Source organism: Falco naumanni, chromosome 19 (genome assembly GCF_017639655.2).
Source record: "Falco naumanni isolate bFalNau1 chromosome 19, bFalNau1.pat, whole genome shotgun sequence".
Lineage (NCBI taxonomy): Eukaryota > Metazoa > Chordata > Aves > Falconiformes > Falconidae > Falco > Falco naumanni.
The window spans coordinates 6,117,492-6,143,616 of NC_054072.1; the positions used below are offsets into that span (position 1 = coordinate 6,117,492).

General features: G+C 62.0%; 2 protein-coding genes across 14 annotated transcripts in view; both read right to left on the bottom strand.

Moving 5' to 3' along the window:
• Positions 1-1,208: 1,208 nt before the first annotated feature.
• NKX6-3 (NK6 homeobox 3) lies at positions 1,209-3,517 on the bottom strand. The gene is made up of 3 exons (XM_040618005.1): positions 2,978-3,517; positions 1,746-1,915; positions 1,209-1,669 (listed from the first exon to the last, which is right to left on the bottom strand). Exons 1-3 carry the CDS (start codon positions 3,357-3,359, stop codon positions 1,439-1,441), a joined length of 783 nt encoding a protein of 260 aa, XP_040473939.1. The 5' UTR covers positions 3,360-3,517; the 3' UTR covers positions 1,209-1,438.
• Positions 3,518-4,247: 730 nt separating this feature from the next.
• ANK1 (ankyrin 1) overlaps positions 4,248-26,125 on the bottom strand; it is a 66,702-nt gene continuing 44,824 nt past the window's right edge. For 6 of the 13 annotated variants that reach the window (XM_040618272.1, XM_040618271.1, XM_040618278.1 and 3 more), the window contains 36 exons: positions 25,589-25,786; positions 25,407-25,505; positions 24,922-25,020; positions 24,570-24,668; positions 24,181-24,378; positions 23,908-24,006; positions 23,720-23,818; positions 22,421-22,618; positions 22,116-22,214; positions 21,616-21,714; positions 21,191-21,289; positions 20,994-21,086; positions 20,726-20,798; positions 20,332-20,355; positions 19,557-19,664; positions 19,349-19,451; positions 18,915-19,062; positions 18,609-18,706; positions 18,305-18,529; positions 17,732-17,886; positions 17,350-17,561; positions 17,019-17,223; positions 16,734-16,830; positions 16,120-16,348; positions 15,811-15,936; positions 15,605-15,724; positions 15,305-15,389; positions 15,032-15,106; positions 14,295-14,426; positions 13,963-14,109; positions 11,463-12,015; positions 10,578-10,836; positions 9,187-9,270; positions 8,745-8,912; positions 8,347-8,468; positions 4,248-6,527 (listed from right to left, as the gene is read on the bottom strand). In XM_040618272.1, the coding sequence (XP_040474206.1) occupies positions 8,370-8,468; positions 8,745-8,912; positions 9,187-9,270; positions 10,578-10,836; positions 11,463-12,015; positions 13,963-14,109; positions 14,295-14,426; positions 15,032-15,106; positions 15,305-15,389; positions 15,605-15,724; positions 15,811-15,936; positions 16,120-16,348; positions 16,734-16,830; positions 17,019-17,223; positions 17,350-17,561; positions 17,732-17,886; positions 18,305-18,529; positions 18,609-18,706; positions 18,915-19,062; positions 19,349-19,451; positions 19,557-19,664; positions 20,332-20,355; positions 20,726-20,798; positions 20,994-21,086; positions 21,191-21,289; positions 21,616-21,714; positions 22,116-22,214; positions 22,421-22,618; positions 23,720-23,818; positions 23,908-24,006; positions 24,181-24,378; positions 24,570-24,668; positions 24,922-25,020; positions 25,407-25,505; positions 25,589-25,786 (5,004 nt within the window). In that variant the 3' untranslated portion in view covers positions 4,248-6,527; positions 8,347-8,369. The other 7 variants (XM_040618279.1, XM_040618274.1, XM_040618273.1 and 4 more) reach the window with 6 other exon arrangements.

The following is a 26,125-nucleotide window of genomic DNA, read 5'->3' on the forward strand; positions in this document are numbered from 1 at the left end:
TGGGACCTGCCCTCCCGTGCCCTTGCAAAGGGTCTATCAGCTCTGCTGCCCACTGGCATTTGTCCCACCGAGGCAACTGAGCATTCCAAGCGCCACACTCGCTGCGGCGGGGCTTGACAGGGACCTAAGGGATGAGATTGGTTTTCCTCAGCCCTGGGAAAGTGCTGCCAAGCAGTCAGTGCTCCTTGCAAAGTCCCTCCACCCCAGCGCGTGGCAGAAAGTGACACGTTGGAGGACTTGAAGCCAAATGTGGGCCCCGGGGCCTGGGCAGACGGGTTGCACAGTGATGGTCTGCAGCCCCACACCACGGCTTCGCGGCACGAGGCTGGTGCTCAGGGCCGCTGCAAAGCCCCGGTGCTCCAGGGGCATTGATTGTCCCCGGGGCTGGACTTGGCCACCAGTCCATCTCTAGATGTTGCCTGCAGCCACAGGGGAGAGCAGCTTGGGATGCAGCCCCCAGCACTTCCTCCATGCCCATGCCACACCGCTGATCAGTATACGATGGGCCAGCAGCACCTTATCTCCCATTGATTTCTGCCCAAGACACAGCCGGTCTGTTTGCTCACACCTGGCTGGCACTTAACTGGCTCTTGGCTGAACAACTGCTGAGCTCGCTGGGCCCCCAGCACTGTGCCTGTGCCAAAGGCCTCCCTTTGGCATCCTGAGCAGCTGGGGACAGATGGCCCTACGTGGCACCCACCATTGGTGTGCAAGGGCTGACCATGAGGAGCCACAGCAGGGGGTGCGCAGCCCCACATGCACACCCGTGTGCATATGTGCATCCCCTGCTGTACAGGGGTGCAGCATGGGGAGGGGGGCCCACCAGGTTGGCAGGCAAACACACCGGAGCTATTGACACCACATCAATCCTGTAGCCTCGACAGGTGAATGGGCTCCCACTCACACCATTAAGATAAATGATATTTATTTGCTGCTAAGAGGTTCCAACATGAGGCCCCAACAAGTGACTTTTGAACCAGCACCTCTTGCTGCCCATGCACACACAAACCGGGGAAAACCCTGGAAAGAGTCCCAGGGCTGCCTTCTTCCTGTGGGCTTTCCTGCCACACACACACAGAACCACAGCCCCAGCCCCTTCCCCTGCCTGGCACGCAGACCCTGCCCCATTCATGCTATCCCAGCCCCTTCTCTGGCCCAGCCTCACGAGGGGACCCTGGACCACACGGCCACAAAGCAAGCGCTGGGACTTGGCTGGGACCTTTATTGTATCAATGCTGACAGCACGGCCATGCCTGATGCTGCCCACGCATGCTGCTCCCAGCCCTGCAAGCTGTGATCCCTGGGCAGGAGCTGCCAGGAAGCGGGCAACAGCCACCCCATGCCCACAGCCGGGCATCTGCTGGGGGGTCACCCCTGGCAGGAAGCAGGCGGCTGGGCCAGGTGCCCCACAGCCCAGAGGAGGGGACTGTGCCGGCACTCAGCCGCTGTGCGTGCCCAAGCCCAGCACAGAGAAGGCCGCACGGTGCTTCCTCAGCAGCAGCCGGATCTTCTCATCATCTGAGTCAGGGTCCAGGGGCTTGTTGTACTCGTCGTCCTCAGTCTCAGAGGCTGCCTGCTCTCCACCAGAGCCCCCCACCCGCTGTGAGGACGAGGAGGGCTCCAGGGCGCTCTTCTTCCTCCATTTGGTCCGTCGGTTCTGGAACCAGACCTGCCGCCCCACGGGCCCAGCTCAGTTAGCAGCCACCACACCACACGCCCTGTGCCACCCAGGTACCAACACTCACCTTCACCTGGGACTCAGTCATGCCAAGGGAATAAGCCAGTCGTGCTCTCTCTGGACCTGCCAGGTACTTGGTCTGCTCAAAAGTCTTCTCCAGAGCAAAGATCTGGTGCCCTGTGAAGGTTGGGCGTGTGTGCTTCTTCTTGTGGATGCTGTCAGCCAGGTGAGCAGGGGCTGTGGAAAAGGATGAGGGGGGGGGGTGAGTGCCTGGGTGCTTTGCGGCGCATGGCTCTGGGCAGCTCTCCCCTTCCTGAACACAGCACCAGCCCTCGGCACCCACCGAGTCCCTCCATGCTGGCTCCACCCTAAATTAAAACCGTATTCTGGCCTCGGGGCTTCAGCCCCATCCCAGGAGTGCTGAGCTGCCCCCCGTGCAGGCCCCACAGTGCCAGTGCCAGGCTGCATGCCCCCTGCGCGGGGACAGCACCAGCTTGCTGTGCCGAGAGGGGAAGGGTCGTTAGCAGCAGTGCACGGCCTCAGAGCCACACGGCACTGGGATCCCTGCACCCCCGTGCCCCGCACCCCACGGGACGCGTGATGGGAAGGCAGGCAGAGCTGGTCTGCTCCTGGCTGTGCTAGGAGCCCACGGCTGAGCCGCCTGCCCTGCCTGCTCCAAGAGCAAGGAGAGAGGGGAAGGGGACTACGGCTGCAGGTGCTGAGCAGCCGCACCCAGCCCCCGGCCCTGAGCCCCCTGGGGTTCCCCACGGGACAGCGGGTGCACCCATTCCACCCACCCTCTGGCAATTGCTCTGCAATCCCCCCGCCCTCGCCAGCAGGCAGGCAGCGCCGCCAGCACAGGGTCGGCCACCCTGCTGCCCCTGCCCCTGCCCCTGCCCCGAGCCAGGCCAGGCGCTGGCCCTCGGGAGGCTGCCGGAGCGGCAGGGGATCTCCAGGGCGGTGGGCTCTGCCTGTCCTTGCCAGATGTGGCTCGCCTGGGGACTAAGCAAAGAGTTAACGTTTGCCATTGGAGCTGCCCCTGTTCTTGAGCCAAAACCTCTGGCAGGTTGAGGTTGAGGTCCGGCAGCTCTGGCGCTGGGGCCGCCCTGTGGTCCCGGGGCAGCCCGCGGGGTGACCAGCCATGCATGCCTCGCACGGGGTGACAGAGAAGATGCGGCCTGGGCAGCTGCCCCACGTCCCGTCGCCGGTGCTGAGGGTTCGGGGCTCTGCGGGGTGCCTGTCGCTCACAGTGCCCACCCGCCGGCCCGCACCCACCCGCCCTGGCCCCACTGTACTTACGGCCGCCGCACTGCCGGCCGCCCCGCCAGTCTGGGGCTGCCTCTGCCCAGCAGCTCCTGCCCCGCGACAGGTAATCGCCACCGGCCTTGGGGAGGGCCCCCACCTGCGGCCCGTAATAGACGCCCGGGGAGCTCAGTCCGTTAAATCCGCCCGCGTGGGGGTAGCCGGGGAGGAGGGTGCTGTTTGGTGTCGCCGCAGGCCGGCTGAGGATGTCAGAGATGCCGTGGGGCGTGCCGGCGGCCAGCTGGGCACCCAGCCCCGGGGGGCCCAGCTTGTAGAAGGAGCTCTGCACCGAGTACTGGCAGACGGGAGCCTTGGCCTCGGGGAAGGGCCCCAGCGAGGGGCCGTTGAGCAGGAAGGTGCCTGGCAGGTTGGCGTCCATGGCTCCGGCGCTGAGGCAGCCCTCAGAGTCCGGCTCCCCAGGGGCGCGACAGCCAGCCCATCCCCACCGGCCTGGGGGCTACCGGGCCCCGGCGTCCGCCCTGCCCGGCGGGCACCTGGGTGGCCGCGGGGGTGGCCCAGGGCGGTGGCGGGGGCCGGGGCCCGGGCAGGGGGCGGCGCGGGCGCCCTCCTGACCCCGGGTGGCCGCGGCACCGGACACTCAACTTGGGTTTGGGAAGCGCCAACATTTCTCTGATAAAGATGAGCCCCATTAGAATACGGGGCCCCCATTGGCCGGGCGGCCGCAGGAGCCGCTCCCATTGGCCGGGTCTCGGCGGCCTCGGCCGCCATTGGCTGCGCCGCAGGGCGAGCCCGGGATTGGCCCGGCCCAGACAAATCGCTCTTTGAAAGCCGGCGGCGGGGGGACGCGGGCGCTGGACAGCGCCGGGCGGGAGCGGCACCGGGCACCGGCACCGGGCACCTGCACCGGGCACCGGCACCGCCGCTGATACGGGGCCGGGATGCCGGACAGCGCGGCCGGAACGGGCCGGGACGTGGCGCCACCGGGACGCGGCGGGCCGGTGCCCTCGGCAGGCCGGTGCCCTCGGCGGGGCCCCACACAGCGGTGCCGCTGCCCCCGGCGCAGCTGGGCCACAACCCCCGCCCCGCTGACGCCCCCAGAAGCTCCCGGGGGAGGCCAAGGGCAGCACTGTGCCCCCTCCCAGGCGGCTCGCCAGCCGTCTGGCAGCGCACAAACAGGTGCCAGCACCCACCGCTGCCCCTGCCCACCTGGCAGTGGGGTACGGGTGGAGGGGAGCCCCACGCCACGGTGCACCCCAGAGCCTCGGTCTCCCTCACACCCTTGGAAAAGCAGAGAGGAAAAGCAGAGTTTGTGTTGGTTTCTTTATTAATTCATAGTCTGATAGCTGGTGTACAGGGAAATGATCTATACATCAGGGCTAAGACAGGGAAATCCAAAAGGCTTGTTTCCATAACAATTAAAAAAAGGAAATAAAAGTAATTTTTAAAACTTCTAAAAAGCTTCTAGTGTGCAGACTGCAGCATTCTCTAGACTCAAGGTCGGGTGCAGCCTCCCCCTACCAGCCCTACAAGCAATCCGGGCGCAAAGCAATGTCACTGCAGGTGCCTGGCACGGTTGCAGCACAGCACATTCCCTAAGGCGGATACAAGGCCAAAGCACAGGACCCACACACAACTCTACGGTGGTGCTACGGAGTCAGCTGTCGCAGTGGGTCTAGGGACGTTATTGTACACAGCAAGGGTGACGGATGGAGAGTCTGTCTATATGGCTCAACTTTGGGGTGGGGAGGGGGGTGCTTTGCTCTCCAGGGCTAAGCTGGGTCATTTGCTTTGCTGCAGCTAGGCTTCCTCCTGACTGCAGAGGAGCCAGGGGCTTTCCCAGCAGACGCGCGCCCGTGGCAAGACAGGGCTGCCCTACCAGGGTCACCATTGCATGGCCTGAAGCTGAAGGTGGGTTCGTTCTGCATCTGGCCACTGAGAGCAAACTTGCACCCCGTGAAACATGTCCATGGCCACCTCCAGGGGAAAGAGCAGGGGATGCCCACACCACTGTGCTACAAAGGCCAGGCCCCCACACTGATTAAGTAAAGGACAGAGTCAGGGACATGGGACCTGCTGCCACTACCTGCATCCTGCTCTCCTGGGGTCAAGTACTGTAGCGGATTCAACCGACTGCACACCTCAGAGTTGCCTGGACAGTTCTGCCCATCACTGCTTTCCTGCTAGAGCAGCTGGCCCTGGGGCTGCCCTAGCTCCCAGGGAGACTGCTTGGTCCAGGCTGCTGCAGCAGCAAATTTCACCTGGCCAAAGCGCAGCCACCAGGGGAGCAGCTCCTCACATCTCAGGGATTAGTCCTGGGATGGTCAGCATCCATGGTGTCACTGGACTATCCTCACTCTTGTGCCCTTGCAGGGAGGCCAGGGGACCCTGCGAAGCCCTTGCATGGGGTGCGTAGTGCAGGGCTGCTGGCTCCTGCCAGCTCCTGGCTCATGTCCTGAGCAGATATTGTGCTGAGTAGAGCTAGGCACGACCCCGTGTGTGGCACAAGCATCCCCTACTCTGTCTCACTACCCATCCTCCCTGGGCCCCAAGCACCTCATTGCAGATCTACAGCTTAACCCCAGCTGGAGGCAACACAAACTGGGGCTTGCACCACGGACAGGCCCATGGGACTGCACCTGTGGGCCCCTCGCTTCAGGCCAGGAAGGGACCAGGCTCAGCCAGAGGGGCACAGGGCAGCCTGATGCCCTTTTTAGTCCTACAGCCTCCCAGCTCCATTCACCAGAGCCCCTCACGTACTCCAGAGGTTTTGCCCGTCCTGCAGCCTGAAGAGGTATTTGGGAGCAGAGCTGTTACTGCTTTGTACATACTGCTAGAGTGTCCCTAGGGGTTTGCATAGTATTTATTGGTTCATATACACAAGGCTGATTGCTGTACAGTTTACACTTTCGACACAAGCAACGAGCTCAGTGCTCAGCCCAGAGCCCTGCCCTGGCAGGAGACGTTGCACGTGCTGGGGAGAGGAAGGGCAGCCCTGCACCAGCCCCTCTGCCCAGGGCAGCTGTGCTCCCTGCAACCCTCCTCTCACACACCCCCCGGCAACGGCTGCCCTCCCCATAACCCAACACTCACGGAGAGGGACGAGAAGCGAGTCCAGCAGAGGCAGCACGGGTGATGGGGGTCCAAGCCCCCTCTCCTTCCGTGGCGGGTAGCGCCGTGCTGCCTCAGCTTCCCTCTTGCAGCTGGAGCACGGCATGGGGATGCATTTACACACGTGAACGCATGAGGGTGGCGTCTCTTTCCCTCTTGTTTTCTGCCAGTCCAGCTCTTGCCTTCCAGAGGAACTGAGAGGATGTCCCTGGTGCGAGCTGCTGTCTCTGGGCTCCTGGCAGCAGTGGGGCAGGGACAGAGGCCCCTCCATCAGTTTTAAGTACTGTAGCTCATGCGTCTTGCAGTCAGTCAGTCATGCGGATAGGATGGTAAGTATGTCTCATACAGAAATCATGCCATTAGCCTATAGAAACATGTACAGCCAGCCCTGCTCCCCTTCACTCTCTGCTCTCCTCTCTTCTCCGGTTATGTGTCAGAACGTGCGTGGAGTTCAGTGGTTTGGTGCTGAGGTGAGATCCTGGATAGACAGAGAGACAGAGATGGGGTTACCAGGCAATCATGGTGGCACAGCCAGGAGAAAGGGGATGGGCAGCCAGGTACGTGGCAGCCCCAGCCCCTTCTACACCCTGTGCTTGTCCCACACACCCCCATCCTGCCCAGCTACAAGACAAGTTTTGGGGGATAGGGAACGTGTCAGAGAGACAGCAATGGAGCACCATTAAGTGCCTACAAACACTGGCAATGCCGCAGATGGTGTTGGCTGTGCTGTCCCACGTGCAGAGAGCAGCAACGAGCGGGTGCTGAGCTGCACCAGAGGCAATGTGGTGCTGGGAGGGCTGCTGTAGGCTCTGGGAATAGAGGAGGCCAGCTCTGAGCCCCCAGCCTCAACCAGGGTGACTGCACCTCACCCTCACAGTGGTGAAGACCCCATGCGTTCCTAATGCACACCCCAGGCCACTACAACGCACCAAGGAAAACAGCAAGTCCAAAGCAGCAGGAGCACTGTCCCCGAGACAGGCAGGCCCAGGGACTGTCTGGGGTGTGGGGCAGGCAGTAGGTGTGGGGACACGGTCTGCATGAACACATGTGCACAACCGCAAGCCTCTTGACTGTCATGCGCCCGCTAACACAGTGGAAAGAGGAGGGCGAGGGAGGGCAGACAGGCACAGCCGTGCGTGTACAGCAGAGACCAGAGGGCTGACAGCCCCTGCTTGGCAGCCTCCTCCCTGGCTGAGGCAGTGCCCGGCAGCTGGGGAGCGTGCATGCCGCACCTTCCCCCAAGTGCTGCACTGCCAGCCCAGCAGCAAGCATGCAGACAGCAGTGATGCAACTGGGTCCAAGCGTGTTGTGCCAGCCACCCTGCTTTGACCCTGGTCCAGTCCCACCCAGCAGGGAAGGGCAGGGGGAGCAGGGAATGTGCAAGACTTGGGGGATGATCCAGTGCTCACACTGGGGATCAAGAGAAGAAATGGCCTGGGCCAAAGGCAAGTCCCCTGACCTCAACCCCTACAAGCATCGTGCTCCTGCACCCTGCCACTCCTGCATTCCCTACCGTCCCGGTGCCCGCCGGCAGCGCCCTGCCAGGGTGCCTGCACCCGCTGTCCCGGTGCAGGAGCCGCAGCAGGCATCGCTGCCGCCCTCTCGTGCCACCGTGTGTGGCTGGCAGCGGCAGCCGCTCGCATGTCCCAGCAGAAGTGCTGCGAGCAGACAGCAGGGAATGGTCCGGCAGAACTGTGACACCCCTCATCTGGCTCAGGGCTCTGCCTGCGCCTGGCTGCACCCCGTGGGGAGGGGAGGCAGGGGCACCAGGCTCCCAGGGCTGGTCTCATCTGCACAAGACCACACGGTCGGTGCTCGTGCGTGATGCAGACAGCTCTGCTCAGACCCCACACAGATGCTATCCACTCCCTGGAGCGGTTTTGGACAAAGATCACCCCTCTGCTGTAGCTCAGCATAACCAGGAGTAACAACCCTGTGCCCTTGTCACTGGGGACCGTTACCCCGAGCGTTCAGGATGCAGTGACTGCAGTAGCACCCCCTAGCACTGCAGCCGCAGCAAAGTGCTGAGCACAGAGGTTGACCCAGCACCGGCAGCTGGCTGGAGCATCACTGCAGAACAGGGCACCCCATAACCATTGCACCCACACCCCGGGCCCCAGGCGCAGGTTAGCAGCAGGGGCATGCCACTGCCCACCCTCAGCATTTTGCTGCGGCACAGCAACCCGACTCCGCACAGCTCTGTTACACTTTCCCCAGGAGGATATGCATGACCAGCAGCTCAGTGCAGACAGCAGCATGGGGAGCTGGGACAGGAGGAAGAGCAAAGGCGGGGTTACCTCAAAAGAGGCCATTTGAGGGGTCACTGCTTCCCTCTTTTCAGGCTGGCTCGTTTCACTATCTGAGCCCCCATCCTGCCCCCAGAGACCTCCACTTTCGGGACACGCACTCGCATCTCCTCCTGAGGAAGCCACAGGGGCAGGAAGCAGGAGATCACCCAGGTGGACAGACAGACATACAGAAGAAGACACGAGAGGGAAAGGCAGAGTCAGTTGGCAGAAGACACTGAGCAAGAAGACTGGTGCACTAGGCAAGAGCTGCCCCTGGAGGCCTTAGAGGGGAAACAGGAGAGGAGAGGAGAGCAGGGCCGAAGGACAAAGGGTGGCAGAGCCTCAGAGCCTGCAGATCCTGCAGAGGCAGTGCTGGACGCCGGCAGGCGCTATGAGCCACACTGTACCTTGGCCCCCAGACTGTCCCGGTGCAGAACGGAGTAGTTCATGAAGTGATCATCCTCAGCCTCCAGGTCTTGGGGCTCCTGCAGGGAGCCCTCCAGAATCAGCTCTTCCTGTTCCTGCCTGTCATCCGTGTCACCAGGCCCCAGCTGACGCACCACCTTCCGAATGACCTGTGGAGAAGCACACAGTTGGGCATTACAGCTGGCACCGGGGCACCATGCCTCCCTCCTCACCCCGCCTGGCCACAAACTGCACATGGCGTGCAGCCTCTGTCCCATGCACAGGGTCTGGCTGGAGAAGTGCTGTGACGGTAACCAAAGACAGCAGGACGTGAGTGCCCTGCGTGGGCCCCTGGGCTGCAGGGAGGAGCTGGGCAGCTGGGCAGGGGGGAGAGGAGAAAAGCTGCCGCGTGCCGCTGTCCCCACCATGCCCTTGATCACTCACCTTCTTGGTGATAATATTGCCTTGATCGTCTGTGAACTGCTCCTCAGTCACCTGCTCTCCAGGGAGATGAAGGACTTCGTTCCCCTGCAGTGACAGGAGGGACATCAGGGCATTTCAGGGGGAGTGAGGGGAGCCCTTTTGCAGGCAAGGACAGTACAGCTCACAGGCACTCCACAGCCTCTGTCCCATCCTGCCCCATCCCTTCACCGCTCTCCTCTGCATCTGCCCTGGGGGAAGCCCCTCGGCTCCCTGCTCATTACCTTCACAAAGATGCGCCGGCGGACGACCCTGGTGGAGAGAGCCTCCTCATCGTCCGCCAGCCTCTGGCTCTCCCCGAGCTCCTTGTCCAGCTCACGGTGGGCATGTTTGAGCAGGAAGCGGACAGAGCCCCTGACAATGTGCATGACGTTCTGGCAGCTGACCAGGAAGAAGGCCAGCAGCACCAAGGCAATAAGCAGCTGGGCCAGGAGAGCCCACATCCTGCCTCAGCACGTGCCGCTGCACGTGTGCCCAGTGGGTCTGAGCCCGCAGCTCAGAGCCCGGCCATGCTATCCGGCTGGGACAGGCAAAACCTCCAGGGCAGGAGCAGCTTTGCGGGTCTGCAGCCTGCCCGGCTCGCCAGCTCTGCGGGAGGACTGCTGTAACCCTAGCTGCCCAGCTCAGCTGGCTGGGGGGGGCGGCGAGAAGGGAGCAGGCAGGTGGGGCACCCTTTGCACTCACAGCTTCTGTCAAAGTCATGGGGCTGGGACTGTGACAGCACCACCCATGCCCAGCCAGGCATTAACCAGGACACCCCCGTCTCCCTTCTCCATCAGCTCGCCAACAACGTGTCTTCCTGGCTGTAGTGGAAGGGCATCATGCAGTCCTCCACCACAGGACAAATAAAGCCCCGGGCAGGAGCCAGGGGTTCGGGGTGTCAATGGAATTGCACGTGACTCAGGAGACGCATACTGCAGAGCTGAGCAACCACCTCCCAGCATGGCTGTGCTGCTGGGACTGCTGTGTGCCCTGGCTGGAGAAAGGCACTTGCCCTCTCCTTGTGCTTGCCGGCTCCACGTGGCTGTGGCAAGGTGCCCACCCCCACCCCTGGCCCCCAGACCAGCTCTATTTCTGGCTCCAGCAGGCTGCTGGGCTAGCGGCCAGGGCAGATATCAATAAGGAAGAAGGCAGGGAGGCTGGCTGGGTTATAAATGGAGAGCAAGAGCTCAGGTATCAAGCATAGCAGGCTATTCTGGGCTGAGAGGCACCCCCAGGGGCAGGAAGTGTGGCGGGAGACTTGTGCCTCCACTAGCACCCAGTGTGTCCAGCTGGCCTTGTGGCAGGCTCAGGAAAGGGCTGTGCGTGGGGTCTCCACCACCTGTAGGTCTGGGTCCCCCTGCTCTTACCCTCACCTGCCCAAAGAAGTGGCTGTCTGCCTCATCTTGCCAGCCGCCCGTGGGGTTCTGGGGCTGCCAGTCGCTGTCCTCTGCGGAGCTGACCTGCATCAGCTCCATGGCCGGCACCAGGACCTGCTCTTGCTCCTGGCCCTGTGCCCCGGAGGCTGTGGTGTGCGTCAGGAGCAGCCTTCGGGTGACCCCCTCCTGCCAGGAGCCCTCTGTCAGGTCCTGTAGGCAGGAGATAAAGGAGCCTTCTGCATTCCAGTCCCTCAGCCTGGGCACCAGAGAGGGACAGGGAGAGAGAGACAGAGAGAGAGAGGCAGTCAGCTTTGGCATGGAGTGCTGCACCCTGAGCACCAGCCTACCTCTGGCAGGCATGCCGGCACATCCTGCACCCCACCAGGCACTGGGCTCCCCTGCTCACAGCACTGCCACGCACCTGGCACAAGCAGCACAAAACGCAGATGTACAGAGAGCACAGGCCTCCTCCCTGCCATGCTTCCTACCCACCCTACAGCCTTGCAGCCTGGCTGCAAGGGTCTAAGGCAATGCTGTGGAGCATCGCCAGGCTCTGCCAGGGACCTCGCAGGACCAGTGGCACTGGGAACGTGCGGGGATGCAGCCCAAGCTGAGATGGCTCTGGTAAGCACAATTTACATGCAGGGCCTGGGGTCCCTCCCAGGTGCTCTGCAAGAAGCTCTTCCCGCCCCGGGAGGTGCAAGGCACTCTGCCCAAGCCACTGCTCTGTCTGCTAGGGATGCCCGGGCTCCAGAGCTGGAGAGCCAGCAGAGAAGCAGGCAAAGCTGGAAGATTATTGCAGCTGGCCCAGTACGGGGCAATAGCTGGCAAAGCAGTTCTGCTCCCCTCCCACAGTCATCCCAGCACCCCAGGCTGCAGTACCTGTCGGTGCTCTTCTCCACGACGTGGCTAATGGTAGGTGATGCTGTGATCCTGGCTTGCACCTTCTGTTGAACTGAAACAAAAGAGACTTCACTCTCTGGGTCCTGCTCCCTGGTCCCTGGCTGGTGATCACCGGCTGGCATCTTCCCCTCTGGCCTCTGCCCCTCCTCCTGCTCTAGAAGGTCAATCAGGCCATTCATGGCATCTGAGTCCACTGTGTCATCCTCAACCAGGTCCATAGAGCCCATGTGGTCTGGGCCATGTGTGTCTGCTAGAAGCTGCCCCGGGAACCGGCCTTCGCTTGTGGCATCCGAGTCCTCGGCCTTGCTGCACTCCAGAGAGGAGTCCTCAGCAGTCACCAGTGAGGGGGTGAGCCCCGAGGACCACACCTGCATGTCGGACATCTCCATCAGGGCATCCTGTTCTGTGGCAGCCATGGGGATAGCATCCATGATGGCCACCTCATTCCAGTACTGGTCAGCACGCAGCGGGGATGGCAGCATGTAATGCAGGGAGGCGGGGGACAGCAGCTCGTCCTGCAGCGAAGCGTAACCTATATGGGCAGATAGAGGCGACATCTCCAGCAGCCGTCTCACGCATACACAAGCACAGTGGGGCGAGAAGGGAAATAGCCTCCAGGAGGATGCCTGCCCCAAGGACAGCAACGGTCATGCCACAGACCCCAGTGGCTGGGCTGAGCAGGGCCGCGCTCGCAGCAGCTGCTGCCTTTGCATGGCTCCTGCAAGTGCCACCATGCCTCCCTTCAAGTCCTGGGGCTGGTTTGGACAGGTCCTGGGGCTGCCCACTCCTGTGGGGAGGGCTGGCCTGGGGCCCACAAGATGCCCCATCCACACTGCAGGAGACAGTGTCCTCTTTGCTATCCTGCTCCATCAGCCCTCAGGTCCCTGCCCACAGGCCCCCATCCAGCATCAGCTGGCTGACAGTCAGGTGGCCAAGTCTGGCAGGCACTCTCCGCAACAGAGGAGCAGGCTGGAAGCAGTACCACGAGCAGAGAAGGATGGCCCTGGATGGCACGTATCACACAACCCTGAGGCCCTGCAGGATGCAGCCAGGGCCCTACAGCCCTATTGGAGTCTTTGGGGGTACAAACAGTTGCCACATCCTCATCACCCAGGGCTATGTGCACAGCCCAGGCACACTGATACAGACCGCAGCCAAGCCAGGCACTCCCACCAGGCAGGTGGCTTTGCTCAGCCTTTCTCAGCTCTGAGCCACTAGCCCCTGTTCCATCCCCAGAGATCATCAGAGAACCCATTCTGCTCCCCAGGCATCCAGGGATGGCTAGCCACAGCTGAGGCAGGAGGGACAGCTGGGACACCCAGCACAGAAGGGGCACCTCTTCCCTGTGTGGGTGCCTGGCTCGGGGCAAGCAGTGCAGGGCCAGCGAGGGAAGGAGTGCAGGGCAGTGCAAGAGAAGGCCTGGGGTGGCCGCCCGCAAGCATGACAGCCATGAGAGGGGCAGTCCCTGGTGATGTGCAGTCGCTGGAGCAGGACGCAGCTCCCCGAGGGCTTAGCTGAGGTGGAGACAGTGGAGACAGGCAGTGGAGGAAGATGAGAGAAGGACAGGCCAGGATGAGCTCAGAGGAGAGAGCTGAAAAGAAGTGACCCACAGGAGTGCCTGCACCTCACAGTGCTAGGTGGCATGTTGAGAGAGCAGAACGACGGGAGAGACAGAGAGGGAGAGAGCGATGAGCCAGCGCTACACAGGCAGCGACACAGTGCAGGGCTGCAGCAGCACAAAGCCCTGCCCTTGCCAGGTGAGCCTGCTCCCTGACGGCACACCCTGCAGCTGACCCTGGCTGCATCCCCACGCCCGACCCTGGCTGCATCCCCACGCCCGACCCTGGCTGCATCCCCACGCCCGACCCTGGCTGCATCCCCACGCCCGACCCTGGCTGCATCCCCACGCCCGACCCTGGCTGCATCCCCACGCCCGACCCTGGCTGCATCCCCACGCCCGACCCTGGCTGCATCCCCACGCCCGACCCTGGCTGCATCCCCACGCCCGACCCTGGCTGCATCCCCACGCCCGACCCTGGCTGCATCCCCACACCCGACCCTGGCTGCATCCCCACACCCGACCCTGGCTGCATCCCCGCGCCCGACCCTGGCTGCATCCCCACGCCCAGGCATGCTCTGCCTGGGACCCAGCCCGGGTGCACCACTCCAGCTGGACAGCCAGGACTCTGTGAGCTCCCTGGCCACCGCTCAGCTCGCACAGCTCCAGGCACCTCTCGCTGGCACGTCAGGACAAGGAAACTGTGTCCGCCCCACCTGGAGAAGTCAGTATGGCAAGACCAAGCTCCCTGCAGCGTAAGCCCCGGTGCAGGGGCCGTGTCTGCCAGCAATGCCTTAGGCCCACTGAACTCCCAGTGGGCTGCTGGTGCACCCTAGTCAGGTAAGATACCAGCCCCGCTCTGTCTGCGTGGACCCTGCCCCCAGGACCCTCCCGCCATCCCTGCCCTAAGCCGGGGCTCACCATTCATCTGGGACGGTGAGAGGGAGTAGTCTCTGTCCGCGTAGCGCCAGCCGCCCTTCAGGCTGCGGCTCTGCCGGCCGGAGCCCTCCAGCGTGTTGACAATCTCGCTGCGGTCGATGTTCCTCAGCGCCGTGTACAGATTCTCAACTGCAGGGGGAAGCCATTATCAGCAAACTGGTCACTGGGGGAGCAGAGCAACGCCCCAGACACCCCCCAGGCAGGCGTAGGTGTGCATGACCCAGCGGTGTAAAGCCAGCCAGTGACCCCTGAGCACACTGGCGCAGCCAGCCCTGCCACCTCCGCGCCTGTAACAGGGCACTGCAGATACTCACTCTTGACACCCTTGCCCTCGCGGCTGACCCAGAGGTTGAGTAAGGCTACGCTCTGCTCCAGCAGGGAGTTGGGATTTTCTGCACGTATCCTGTTGATGTCTTCCACCCCAAACTGCAGCTCACGTGCCAGCTCTGGGGGAGACGCCACATCTCAGCATCACGCCCTCTGGCACCCACTGCCACCCCCTGAGCCCAAAAGGCTAGGGACACTGTGAAGGGCTCAGCCAGACCCAACACACAGCCCCCACCACATATAACAACTGAACACAACAGAGCATGCAGGAGCAGGAGCTGGGACAAGGCAGAGGTTGAAGCCCCTCTGCCCAGGCTGGCTGTGACCGGTGTAGCAGTGTCTTATGCTAAGGAGAAACGTGGGTGCTGCCACTGGGCACGTGGCTGCATCTGTAGCACAGGGCCTCCGCAAACAGCAGCAATATGTGCAACTCAGAGCAAAACCCTAGCCTGGTATCTGCACATGTGTCTGAATGCACGCACAGCTGCAAGAAGGTTCATTTCAGTGCCACGCTATGCTCACGGTTTAGCAGAAGTGCTGGGAGGCAAGGACAGCCTGCCGGAGGAGCTGGTGCAGACTGCGTGCATGCCACCCGCACCAGGGCCCAGCTCCCTGGGCAGCGCAAAGCATAATCACACCACCCTGCAGCACATTTCCAGCCTTCCTAAGTGTCAGCTTTCCAAGGAGTGCCGTGTATCCTCAGAGCCCTCAGGTGTGGACTCACCAGCCCAGCTCAGGCCCAGCTGTTCTGCTATGTCAACCATCTTCTGGTCTGCCTTGTCCGTGCTGCTCAGAGAGCCTGGAGAAGAGGGAGTCACAGCTTCAGCTGCGCCGGGCCCCACACCAGGGTGGGGAGGGGAAAGGGGTGCTGGCTGTGGGGGTCTCACGCAGGACCAAAAGGAAACCCGCAGGGAAAAGGAAGCTGCCACGAGTGTGAGTACGGCAGGGTCAGCCCAGCCTTTCCACCAGGCTTGACCAGTCCTAGCAGGCTGCATACCGAAACTGGTCTCACTTAGGATGCTGTATCGCTCCCGCAGAGACAACGGCGTCAGTGTCCTCCTCCGCTCCTCGCTGCCACTTCCCTGTGAGAGTGGGGACAAACCAAGGGGTCACCAGCTTGAAAAGAGGGCAGCAGCTCTGCCCTGGCACCGCCGCTTCCCCTGCAGCCCCAGAGTGGCGTGATGTGGCCATGCAGAGCAGCTGAGGAGGAAAAGACTGTGAGGGCTGTCTGCTGCACCTGAGGGCAGGATGGGCCCCTGCAGCCCCCTCCCAGAGGTGCCAGAGACCAGGCACTGACCTTGGTGCAGGGTGGTATGCTGATGTTCAGGTGGCAGAGCACATGCTGGAGGTCCTCATATTTCATGGCCTTGCGCAAGAAAGACAGGGATCCACTGGCTTCCCGGCTGCTGTCCCGAACCTGAGCAGCGAGAGCCGGGTTAGGTGGCTTGACACGTACAGGCACAGAGGCCCCAGCTGCAGCCCAGCTCGGCACCCTGCCATTACCTTGATGGGGATGGCGAGACGATTCTCGCGGAAGGACTGGAAGAGGAAGGTGCGGGGCTGAGTGGCCTTCTTGACTGGCACCAGGTTCCCTGAGAGCTCAACGTGCAAAGGCATCCCCTCTACCACCTGGCACGGAGCAGAAAACAGGCTCAGACCCTGTGCGGAGTCGCTTGTCCTGCCACTGGACAGGGCAGGTAACCCCGACTTTCCTCCCTGGGCCGGGGTCAGACCCCTCCACCAGCATCAGACTCCCCTCGCTTGAGCAGCCTTGTCCCTGCTGCCCCCCTCAACATGCTGGTGGGGACAAACCTCAATGTCCCTGCTGCGAGCCACCTCAGTGAAGTTTTCGTGCTGCTCTAAAGTCTTGTCAACCTTGTCGTCAGTCATGCAGTAGCAGCGTAGCCGGCCTTCCCGTGCATCATTCATCTTGGCAAACACCACGAATTTGGCCATGTAGGGCACAGCCGTCAGCTCCTTGTACAGCACTGTGGCAAAGTGCACGGCCTCGGCTGTGCGTGGGCAGTCAGCCAGCCAGAACCTGTGGGAGGGCTGGGTTGGGGCACTGCCGGGCAGGTTCCCCAGTGGCACCAGGAGAGCTGCCCCCCACCCCAACAGCAAACCGCACTGCGAAGGGTGCCCAAGAGCTCTGGGTACAGGAGCAGCCCCATCCACGATGGGGACCCACCCAAGCAAAAAGAACGGCCCCTTCCCTCTGCAACACACAGTTGTCATGAGTGTTCCCTGAAGCATGCTGAGGCAGCATGGGGGTCTCTAGGCTGGAGGCAACTGCCCTGCACATGGGAATGGGGCAGCGCCACAATGAGCACAGGGAGGGGAGGCTCCTCTTGGCACAGGCTGCAACCCGGGAGGGTCCAAGGAGCAGCAGGTGTCCCCAGATGAGCGCACGATCACCCAGGACTCACCTGGCAGACACATTGGTGGTAAAGTTAGCACACTCATTTTCATAGACCAGCTTTGTGGTGCCTGTTATGTCTTCCCACTGGGCTTGGGCTGTCCCTCCTGCGGCAGAAAGAAAGGGTAAGCATGCTGCCTTTCTGTAAGCTTGGGGTCTGCATCCCCCAGGCATCTGCCCTCTCCATCGCTGTGACCTGTCCTCAGCTTGCAGGAGCTGCACCCCGCCAAGGCAGCCCATCCCATCCCCCTCCAGAGAGCTCGACCGCCTGCACAGTAGGGGTTGGCAGCCTTACCAATGACACTGCAGAGCAGGCGCAGGCTGGTGGTGTCACCCTCACCGCTGTCTCGGGGATTGTCCTTCCAGGATGGTGGCAGTGGGATGCGGAGACCGATGGGGCGGTGGAACTTCCTTCGGCGTGGCTCCACTGTGACGATGGGGCTGAAGGTTGCCTGGTTCCCCAGCAGCTTAGTCACCAGCTCATCGGGCACGGGCTGTGCCTGCCGGCAGCACCAGCACACGCATCAGGGCCTGCCTCCCCCAGGCTGGGGCACAGCCTGGACCTGCTGCCTACCCCTGCCTGCAGGAGCCCAGCCGGGCCCCGGGCCAGGCTCCCCAGGGCTCACCTGCAGGGCCAACCTCACTCCCTTGGTGACAGCAGTGTCCGGGAAGGTGGCCTGTACCATGGGCACCAGTGTGCTTTTTAAACACCCTCCCTCGGGGCTGATAGTATCGCAGTCCTGGCAAATCCGGGACATGACCACGAAGTAGAGAGGAAAGTCGGTGGTGATGATGCGGCAGACCCTCTTCTTCTCCAGCTCCTCCAGGGTCTCCAGCTCTGCAAGGGCAGCATAGCCATCAATGCCCCCACACCAAACCTGTGGCTGCCACCCATCACCCCCTCCAAGGTGCACTGACCACACAAGCTCATCCCGCCACCCAGGCCGGCCACAGCCCTGCCTGTGGGGAGCTGCATGGTGTCAAGCCCCCATTGCCTGGCACACTCACCCTCATCCATGCCGTTGAGCAGCTGGTCCATGTAGCTCTCCTCATAGCGGTTGCGGTGCTCCTTCCAAACAGAGCCGTTCTCACTGCGCAACACCACCAGCTCACGGTCTCCACGCCCATACGAGGCAAAGTGTGGGATCTCCACAATGACAGGGCTGCAGACAGCAGAGGAAGAGCGCTTGCACCCGCTGCCGCTGCTCGGACACGCAGGCAGCAAGGCAGCCCTGGGCGGAACACCCACCCACCCATCGTGCTGCACAGCTGCCGCAGGAGGAAGGCAAGGCTGCTCACACCCCTCGCTCAAGGAAGTGGGGCTCTGTGCCTGGCAGGACCGTCAGGCTTTCCCTACCACAGCACAGCCCCTGCTCCATTAGGCTGGAACGACCCACCTCAGAAGCAGGCTGCACCGGGCCAGAGGTGGGATCTCTCCTGCACCAGAGCCCCAGCAGCAGAGATGGACAGAGATCTTGTTCCAGTTGGCAGAGACTCCAGAGGAGCCCAGATCCATCCCCAGTCCTGAGGGATGGCCCTGATGTGGGCAGCCCCACCTGTTCTGTTCCTAGCTGTGCTCACCTGAGGAACTGGGCACCGGTGGGCCCCAGGGCAATGATCCGGCTGGCCAGACCCTCCTCCTCAGCCAGCGATGGGGGTGCAGGCAGCTTTTGGGGCTTCACAAGGCGGCAGGTGATGCGTGTCGGTGCTGCACAGGCACGGGGTGGGATGACCACACGCAGTCCATGGTGCCGGCTGCCCCGCATGGAGCCACCACGGGCATCCACCATGAAGCTCACCAGGAACCTGGAGTGGGCAGAGGCATGGGCAGGTGAGCGCCTTGCAGCTGGCTCATGCATAGAGTGCGCATGGGCTGGGCACTCACCCTGTGTGCACGGGGCTGGCCACTGGGCTGATGTTATCTGAGGTCTCAGTGGCAGGGCTGCTGGGGATCAGGGAGTCCTCATCAAACTCCTTGGAGGGCTGTATAAGGCAAGGAAGAGACCCATGGGCACAGGGACCTATTGGGGGTGCTGGGCCTGCCCACTCCTCCACAGTCTCATAACCCTCCCCAAGCAGTCCTGTACCACCAAGTCCATCCCCACCACCCACCCCACGTTTGGCTGACAGGGGGCTCCCCCCTGGCAGATAATGCCTGCGGGGGCTGTGGCAGGCTGTGTCTCATGCTCACCTCCTGCGGGGACACCGAGGGTGCATGCAGCAGACTGACTTGCTCAGCTTCTGTCTCCACAGGTCCTACCTGCTCAGTCTCCTCTGCTCTGGTCACCACGGTCTCAGGTGGGATGCAGGGGACCTGCAGGACAGCTGGAGACTCCACCCTGGCAGGAGAGGGATGACAGCCACTGAAGTGGTCAGCCTGAGCCCCTCAGCCCCTAGCCCTCCCCAGAGAGTCCCAGAGCCATCGGATGAAGGCAAAGTCACCAGCAGACCCGTGTCCTGGTGCAGGAACAATACCAACGAGCTTTGCCTGCCACGCTAGCTGATAGGGGCTCAGTGACCCACTCCTTGCCCAGAGCTGTCCCTGATCCACTGGCAACCCAGCCCTGCACCAGGCTGGCCCTGTGCCCCGTACCTGCTCCCTCCTCACCACCCAGCGCCTCTTACGTTTGCTCCAGTGTCGTCATGGTCACAAACTCCAGCATCTCCTTCTTGCTCTCCTGGTCCCTGGCATCAGCTGTCCTGGGCTTTGGTGTGATCAGCTCCTCCTCTGAAACCGAGAGCTAGCTCAGCATGCAGAGAGGCAGAAGGACAATGGAGCACCCATGTGCAGCCCTTGTCCCCATCCCTCCACAGGTCTGGAGCCAGGGCCCACCTCTGCTCCCACTGTTGGCCACACACACTTGCCTCCTGGGGCTCAGCCGGCCATGGGGCAGCTTTGCCCTCTGCCAGATGGGGTCTGCTGGCAGGGCCAAAGCCTGTGCTGCAGGTCGGTGAGACAAGAGCTGTGGTATCGGTCAGGAGCCACAGCTGCTAGCTGACCCCTTTCCCACAGCACAAGCACAGAGTACAGCCTACTGTTGGATGCTGGGGACAGGCACGTAGGCAGGCCTGGGGACATGGGAAGGATGCCCTAACATGGCCGAGTGCAGCCCCACGCCCCCCTTGGAGGCAGAAGCCCAGCCAACGCTGCCTGCTGCTAGTTAACACCTGCTAACCTGTTCACCAGTGTTTGGGTCTTGCCAATGCCCTATGGGAGTGGGGCCAGCACCTTCCAGAGCAGGGAGGGAGCCCCGGTTATGGAGGGGGGACTGTAGCAGCACCAAGACCCTGAGCACTCGGGTTCATCCCTGCCCTGGCCAGGACAGCACAGGGCAGTTGTGGAGGGGCAGCAGATTTTGCCACAGAACCAGGCTCTTCTGCCTCCTGGGGACAGTGCTGGGGGCCCACTGGGAGCCAGGGCTCCCCCCAGGCTGGGGCAAGGCCTGTTCATGCAGTCACACCACGGCAAGCAGCACGGACACAGGTGGGCAGGGCAGGACAGCACCAGCCCAGCACCAGGGCACAGCAGATGGATACGGCATGCGGATGGTTAGTGGCCATGGGGTGAAATGGGTCACTGAGCTGGGGCAGGGGGACACATTTCATACCCATTACTGTGACATGAGCAGTGCCTGCAAAGTAAGAAGAGGCAAAGGTGAGGTGTTGGTGGGAGGGAGCAGGAGCAGACCAGCTGCAGCTGAGCTGGGAGCTGGTACCACCCCGCGGAGCAGGTCACAGTGGTGAGCTCTGCATGCCCACGGGCTCTCGGAGAGGTCCAGTCATCTCCCTCCTGCATAGCGCAGGGAAGCACCTGAACCAGGAGGTGCCACCCTAGGAGTCCGGTGGGCTCCCCTTGTCCTCTCCACAAGACCAACTGTGGGGCCACACAGTTCCCCCACGGCCCCCGGCAGGAATGCCAGTGCCTATTCTTGAGACTGCTGCCTGCCATGCTGGGCCAGCCAGCGGGTCTCTGGGATGGTGGGCCCAGTTCTGGCCCCTCACCTTCATCCTCTGACACGTCCAGAATTTCGTCTACAGTCTCTGGGAAGCTCATGCGGTGCTTGTCACCAATTGACTGCGGGAGCAGAGCAGAGTCAGAGGAGGCCAGCTCTTTGCTGCACAGCTGCCTGCAGCCCCCTTCTCACCCCTGGGCTAGGCACCCAGCTGTCAACACTGGCGCTGCCCAGCCATGCTCAGTGGACCTTTGCAGGGCTGCTCCCAGCCCCATCCCTCCTCCGCAGGGTCCTGGTCCCAGTCCCCAGGGGCTTACCAGGACATCGGTTTCCTCTGTGACGATCTTGAGCACGTCTGTGACAGAAATGTAGCCAAGCCTCTTTGCAATGGCCAGGGGAGTGGTGCCGTTCTGTGCAGGGAAGAAATACCAGGTGAGCAGCAGCCACAGGGAAGCCCGGGCAGGCACCCCAGCTTGCCATGGGGCGAGTAGGTGCGGGCACATGCCGTACTCACCATGCTGATCTCATTGGGAGAGGCACCATGCTTCAGCAGCAGTGTCACAACGTCCGTGTGGCCCTGCTGCGCTGCTTGGTGCAGAGGGGTGTAGCCCAGCTGCAGGGGAGGACAGAGGGTGCTGCCATCAGTTCCAGGTGTGTGCTGCCCCAGAAATGGCCCCGGGGCCTCACTCTGCGCTTCAAGCCTGGAGCATGAGCTTGGCTCCCTTCTTTCCAGAGCAAGCAAAATGGCTCTGCAGAACCCAGCACTTTCCCCAGGCCTGTAGCTAGACTACAGAAGCTTCCAGACATGGAGACAGGAGGGCTTGGAGCAATGTGGGGGTAGGGGAAGTGGAAGCAGGGAGGGAGGCTAAGCCTTCCCCATCAACCTGCATGCTGTTGCCAAGGGCAGAAAGGTCCTTGGAGCACAGGACATTTCTGTACCTTAGTCTTGGCGTTGACATCAGCCTGGTGCTGCAGCAAAAACTTCACCAGCTTGATGTTCCCATAGTGGCTGGCCACATGCAGCGGAGTATAGCCCATCTGAAAAATGACATCAGGTTTCAGCCTGCCCTCAGTGGCACTTCCGTCCCTTCTGGCTTCAGTATGCTCATCCCATGGGTAAGGCCCCGCAGATGAAGGATGGGGCACGTGTGCAGGTACTGCCTGAGAGCCCAGGACCAGGGCAGAAGGCACACTGCAGACCACACCATGGTTGTGCCTGTTGGTACAGGGGGGAGCTGTGGGAGCAGGCAAGAATCGTCCCTCCAGGAAGGTGGAGGGAAGAGGTGGAAGAGTCCCCAAGGCAGAGACAAAATGGTAAGGATGCCTGCAAGAGGGCAGACTTGCACAAAGAAAAAGAAAAGCAATGCTCCTCCTGAAGCAAGCCTAGAGATGGCTCCCCCACATTTTTCACCATAGCCATGGTCAATGCACCACTTTACCCTGGTTGTTGTATCCACTGTGACTCCGTGTTTCACTAGAACATCAGCAACCAGCACATGGCCCTCTTGCGCCACAAGATGGAGAGGAGTCAGGCCACTCTGCAAAGAGAGGACATCTCAGCGTGGTGGCAATGCCATCACTGCAGCTCTAGCAGCAGAGACTCTGAGGCCAGGTCTCCAATCTGGCAAATTGACCAACACTGTGCTGCTAGCCAGGGCACTGCTGCCTAAACGCAGGGAGGCACTGGGGCCTGGGCTACCGCCTTGTCAGCTACCGCCTGGCAGGACATGCCAGGACAACTTACCTTGTTGCCTAGGTCACCGTTGGCTTGTTTGGAGAAAAGCAGTGCCACCATGTCCGCATGCCCCTCCTGGGAAGCCAGGTGTAGGGGGGTGACTCCCTGTACAGACTCCGCATTTGCAGAAGCCCCGTACTGCAGCAAGCTGCTGGCCACCTCCATCTGGTTCTGCTTGGCAGCAATGTGCAGGGGGGTGTACCCATTCTGCAGGGAGAGAGGCTCATTGCAGTGCTCAGCCCCTGCCAAGCAGACCAGCAGGGACAGAAGGTGTCACCTTGTCTCTCCAGGTCAGGCCTGCCCTTCCTCGTTGCCTCCAGAGCTCAGGGATGCAGGCTTACACCCAAACCATCTCCCTGGCAGCCCCTAGCCCTGGCACTGGAGCCAAATCCCACTCTTCCAGCCAAGTCAGCACAGGGGTTTCAAAGACCACCTGCTTCAGGTTCCACTGGCATTGGCTGTCCTGGATTTTTCCACACATGAATTTCTACAGCAGTATTCAGCCACCTGGACATGAGAGGCTGGGGCAGACAGACACCTCCTGGAATGCGTCTGGCTGAGCTCTGGAGCAAAACTCACAATGTGCAGGATTAGTATTCAGGCAGAGACTGTGGAGCATTGAGCACCGCCTTTGCTGCCATGCTGCAGCTGGCAGACACCCTCTGCCCAGGGTGATGCACAGACTGTCAGTGACGCAGACCAACGGGGGATCTGGCGCCGGTACTGGCTGCTCCCAGTGCCTGCCCAGCAAGCCTGCCGGCAGCCTGTGCAGGGGAGACAGGAGTGCCAGATGGGGAGGGCCGGCACTAGCAGCCACTCGTCTGTTCTGAGGAGGCAGCTCCTGCACACAAAGTGGAAAGCTAGACTGCTGGCCTGCTCTTTAGGGAGATGTTTCCCATGCTCAGGCAGAGCGGGGCGACGCTCACGAGCCCACGGGTTTTCTGGCTCACTGCTTCATAGCTGCACGCAAACATTTGTGTGTGGTTTCCCAAACTGCAGCACTGCCCCTCAGGGCTTGCCATGGAGACGCGACCCCCAGGCAACAGCCACCAGGCTGCCGGCATGGACTATCTCTGAGATAGCCTGTCTGCCAGAAGGGGTCAACTGCCCAGCACCCCTGCCTGCCCCTTGTACTGGTGCAAGGGACCAGGCGGGCATGAGCAGCAGGTGTGGAGAGTGGCTAGTGGTGGCTGGACCCTTGTACACTCCCTGAGTGCCAGGGATGAGGGGCGACAATAGCCCCAGGCTAGCAGGCAGTGGACACATGACACAGCCCCACAGCCCCAGGGACACTCAGTCCAGCCTTACCCAGGCTGAGCTGTGCGGGGAGCTCCCCTTGGGAAGCAGCAGCTTGACGATCTCCAGGTTGTTGTGGTGCACAGCCACGTGCAGTGGGGTCAGGCCGTTCTGGGGAGGGGGAGAGGGCACAGACAGGTGAGACAGAGCTTCTCCCCATACCACACCACTCCTTCCACTGCCACAGGAGCAGCGCTCACCTTCCCTGCTGCATTGGGATGAGCATCATGTGCCAGCAGCAGCTCTGCCACATCCACCTTCCCGTACTTGGCTGCCACATGGAGCGGGGTAAATCCTTTCTGAGGAGAAAGGCAGCCCATCACAGGATGTCAGGGATGAGGAGGAGAGCACGGGTGCATGCTGCGGCACAGGAGGAGGCTGCCCCTCCTGTGACAGGGACACTGTGCCGCCAGCCTGCCCAGCCTTGGCCCAGCCAGGTCACACCTTCAGCAGCAGTGGCCACAGCAGCCTACCTTGGTCATGCAGGTCTGTGACGCCCCCTTCTCCAGCAGGGCCAGGGCTGTGTCCACATGCCCCTCTTTGGCAGTGATGTGCAAGGGCGTGTGCCCTGCTGTTGTGGCCAGGTTGGGCTCAGCATTGCTCTCCAGCAGGAGTTTGACCATGCCAGTGTGGCCAATGCGTGCAGCACAGTGCAGAGGAGTCTGGTCATCCTGCAAGGGAGGCAGAAGAGCTATTTTGGCAGATTGGGACCAGTCCCTTGCTTGCCGTGCCAAAGGGGCCCCAGCCCTGCTCTTGCCGTTGCACAGCCCCCTGGCAAGCCAGGCTCTGGGTAAGCGAGAGCAAAGAAACCTGCATTAGCTATTCCCAGAGCTGGACTATCACACAGGATCTCTGTGCCTACCTTTGCCTTGGCATTGGCTTTGGCTTTGTTCTGCAGCAGGTACTTTGCCACATCCGTGTGCCCAGCTCTGGCTGCCATATGTAGGGGTGTCTCCACTTTCTGCACCAAGGACAGGATAAAGTGGTGAGGCCATAGGAGGGGATATGCCTTCCTGCGGTGGTTCCTCTGGCCTGAGCACTGGAGAGCAGTACCCACAACCTTTTCTGGTCCCTACCAGTTCCCGCTGCCAACACAAAGCAGGGGGCACCAGAGATTGCTCAGGAGAGCAATGGGTGCCTGACCTGGGCAATCCCCATCTCCTGCTCGACCTCGCCATGCTGAGTTCCCACAGCCCCAGCCAGATGGGACTCACCACATTGGACACGTTAGGAGAGGCTCCACGCTGCAGCAGGGTCTTGACAATGGGCAGGTGCCCCATGAAGGCGGCCACGTGCAGGGGGGTCAGGCCAGACTGTGGAAAGAAAGGGGCCAGGAGCCAAATGGGGACTGATGGCCTTCCCAGCATCTCTTCCTGCCCCCTTCTCCCCCTCCCTGGGGCACACCTCAGCACAGAGGCAAACTCTGGGTTCCCAGCTTGGCTGGCCCCAGCAGCCTGGCAAGTGAGCCAAGGGGAACACGGGGAACGGCTGCCTCCTCTGCAGTCCCCCTGCCCTGCGAGAAGCAGGCTGTGGGGAGATGCTGCCAGCTCAACAGGTTCTGAGCTGCAAAGAGCTCCAAGCCGCGATAAAGGAGGTGTCTGGGGACCAGCAGAGGCAACAGGGCCATCATCCCCTGCAGTGCTGCCTGCCGGGGACAGGCAGCAGCTGGAAAGCTGGGGCTGGGCTGCAACCCACCTACCTCCGTGACGGCATCGATGGAGGCACCTGTCTTCAGCAGCAGCTCCATCACCCGGATGTGGTTCTTCTTGCAGGCAATATGGAGGGGTGTGAAGCCGTTCTGCAGATGGACAAATGGACAGCCATTGGTGAGAGCGCTCTCCCTCCCCCCTGCCACAGCCCTGCCTGCCCCTCTTCACTCACCAGGGCTCGGGAGTTGGGCTTGGCCCCCTTCTCCACCAGCAGTTTGGCCACTCGGTGGTGCCCGCAGTGCGCGGCCACATGCAGCGGTGTTAGGTGGTCCAGCGTGATGTCATCGATCTCAGCACTGTACTGCAGGAGCAGGCGCACACAGTCCAGGTGGTCACCCTGCGCTGCCATGTGGATCGGCGACAAGCCATTCTACGACCACAGAGCGGGGCCTCAGGGCTGGGCCAGGAAGGGGGACCAGGCATCCCACCTAGCCCTTGCCTCACTCCCCTGGCCACAGCCCTGGGCCAGAAATGATGGCTTGCTCCCCAGGGTGCTACCAGAGAGAAGCCCCAAAATCCCTCACAGAGGCTTGCAAGGCGATGCTGAGCAGAGGCAGGGCCTGACGAGCTGCTGACATGGGGCAGGCTGTCCCCAGGCCATCCCCTTCTCAGGGCTCGTTCCTTTGAAGCATGCAGCCCTCAGGCCGAGGGCTCCAGCTAGGGCCAAGGAGGAGGTCAGGAAGCTCCTTATACCTTGGCAGGCCAGAAA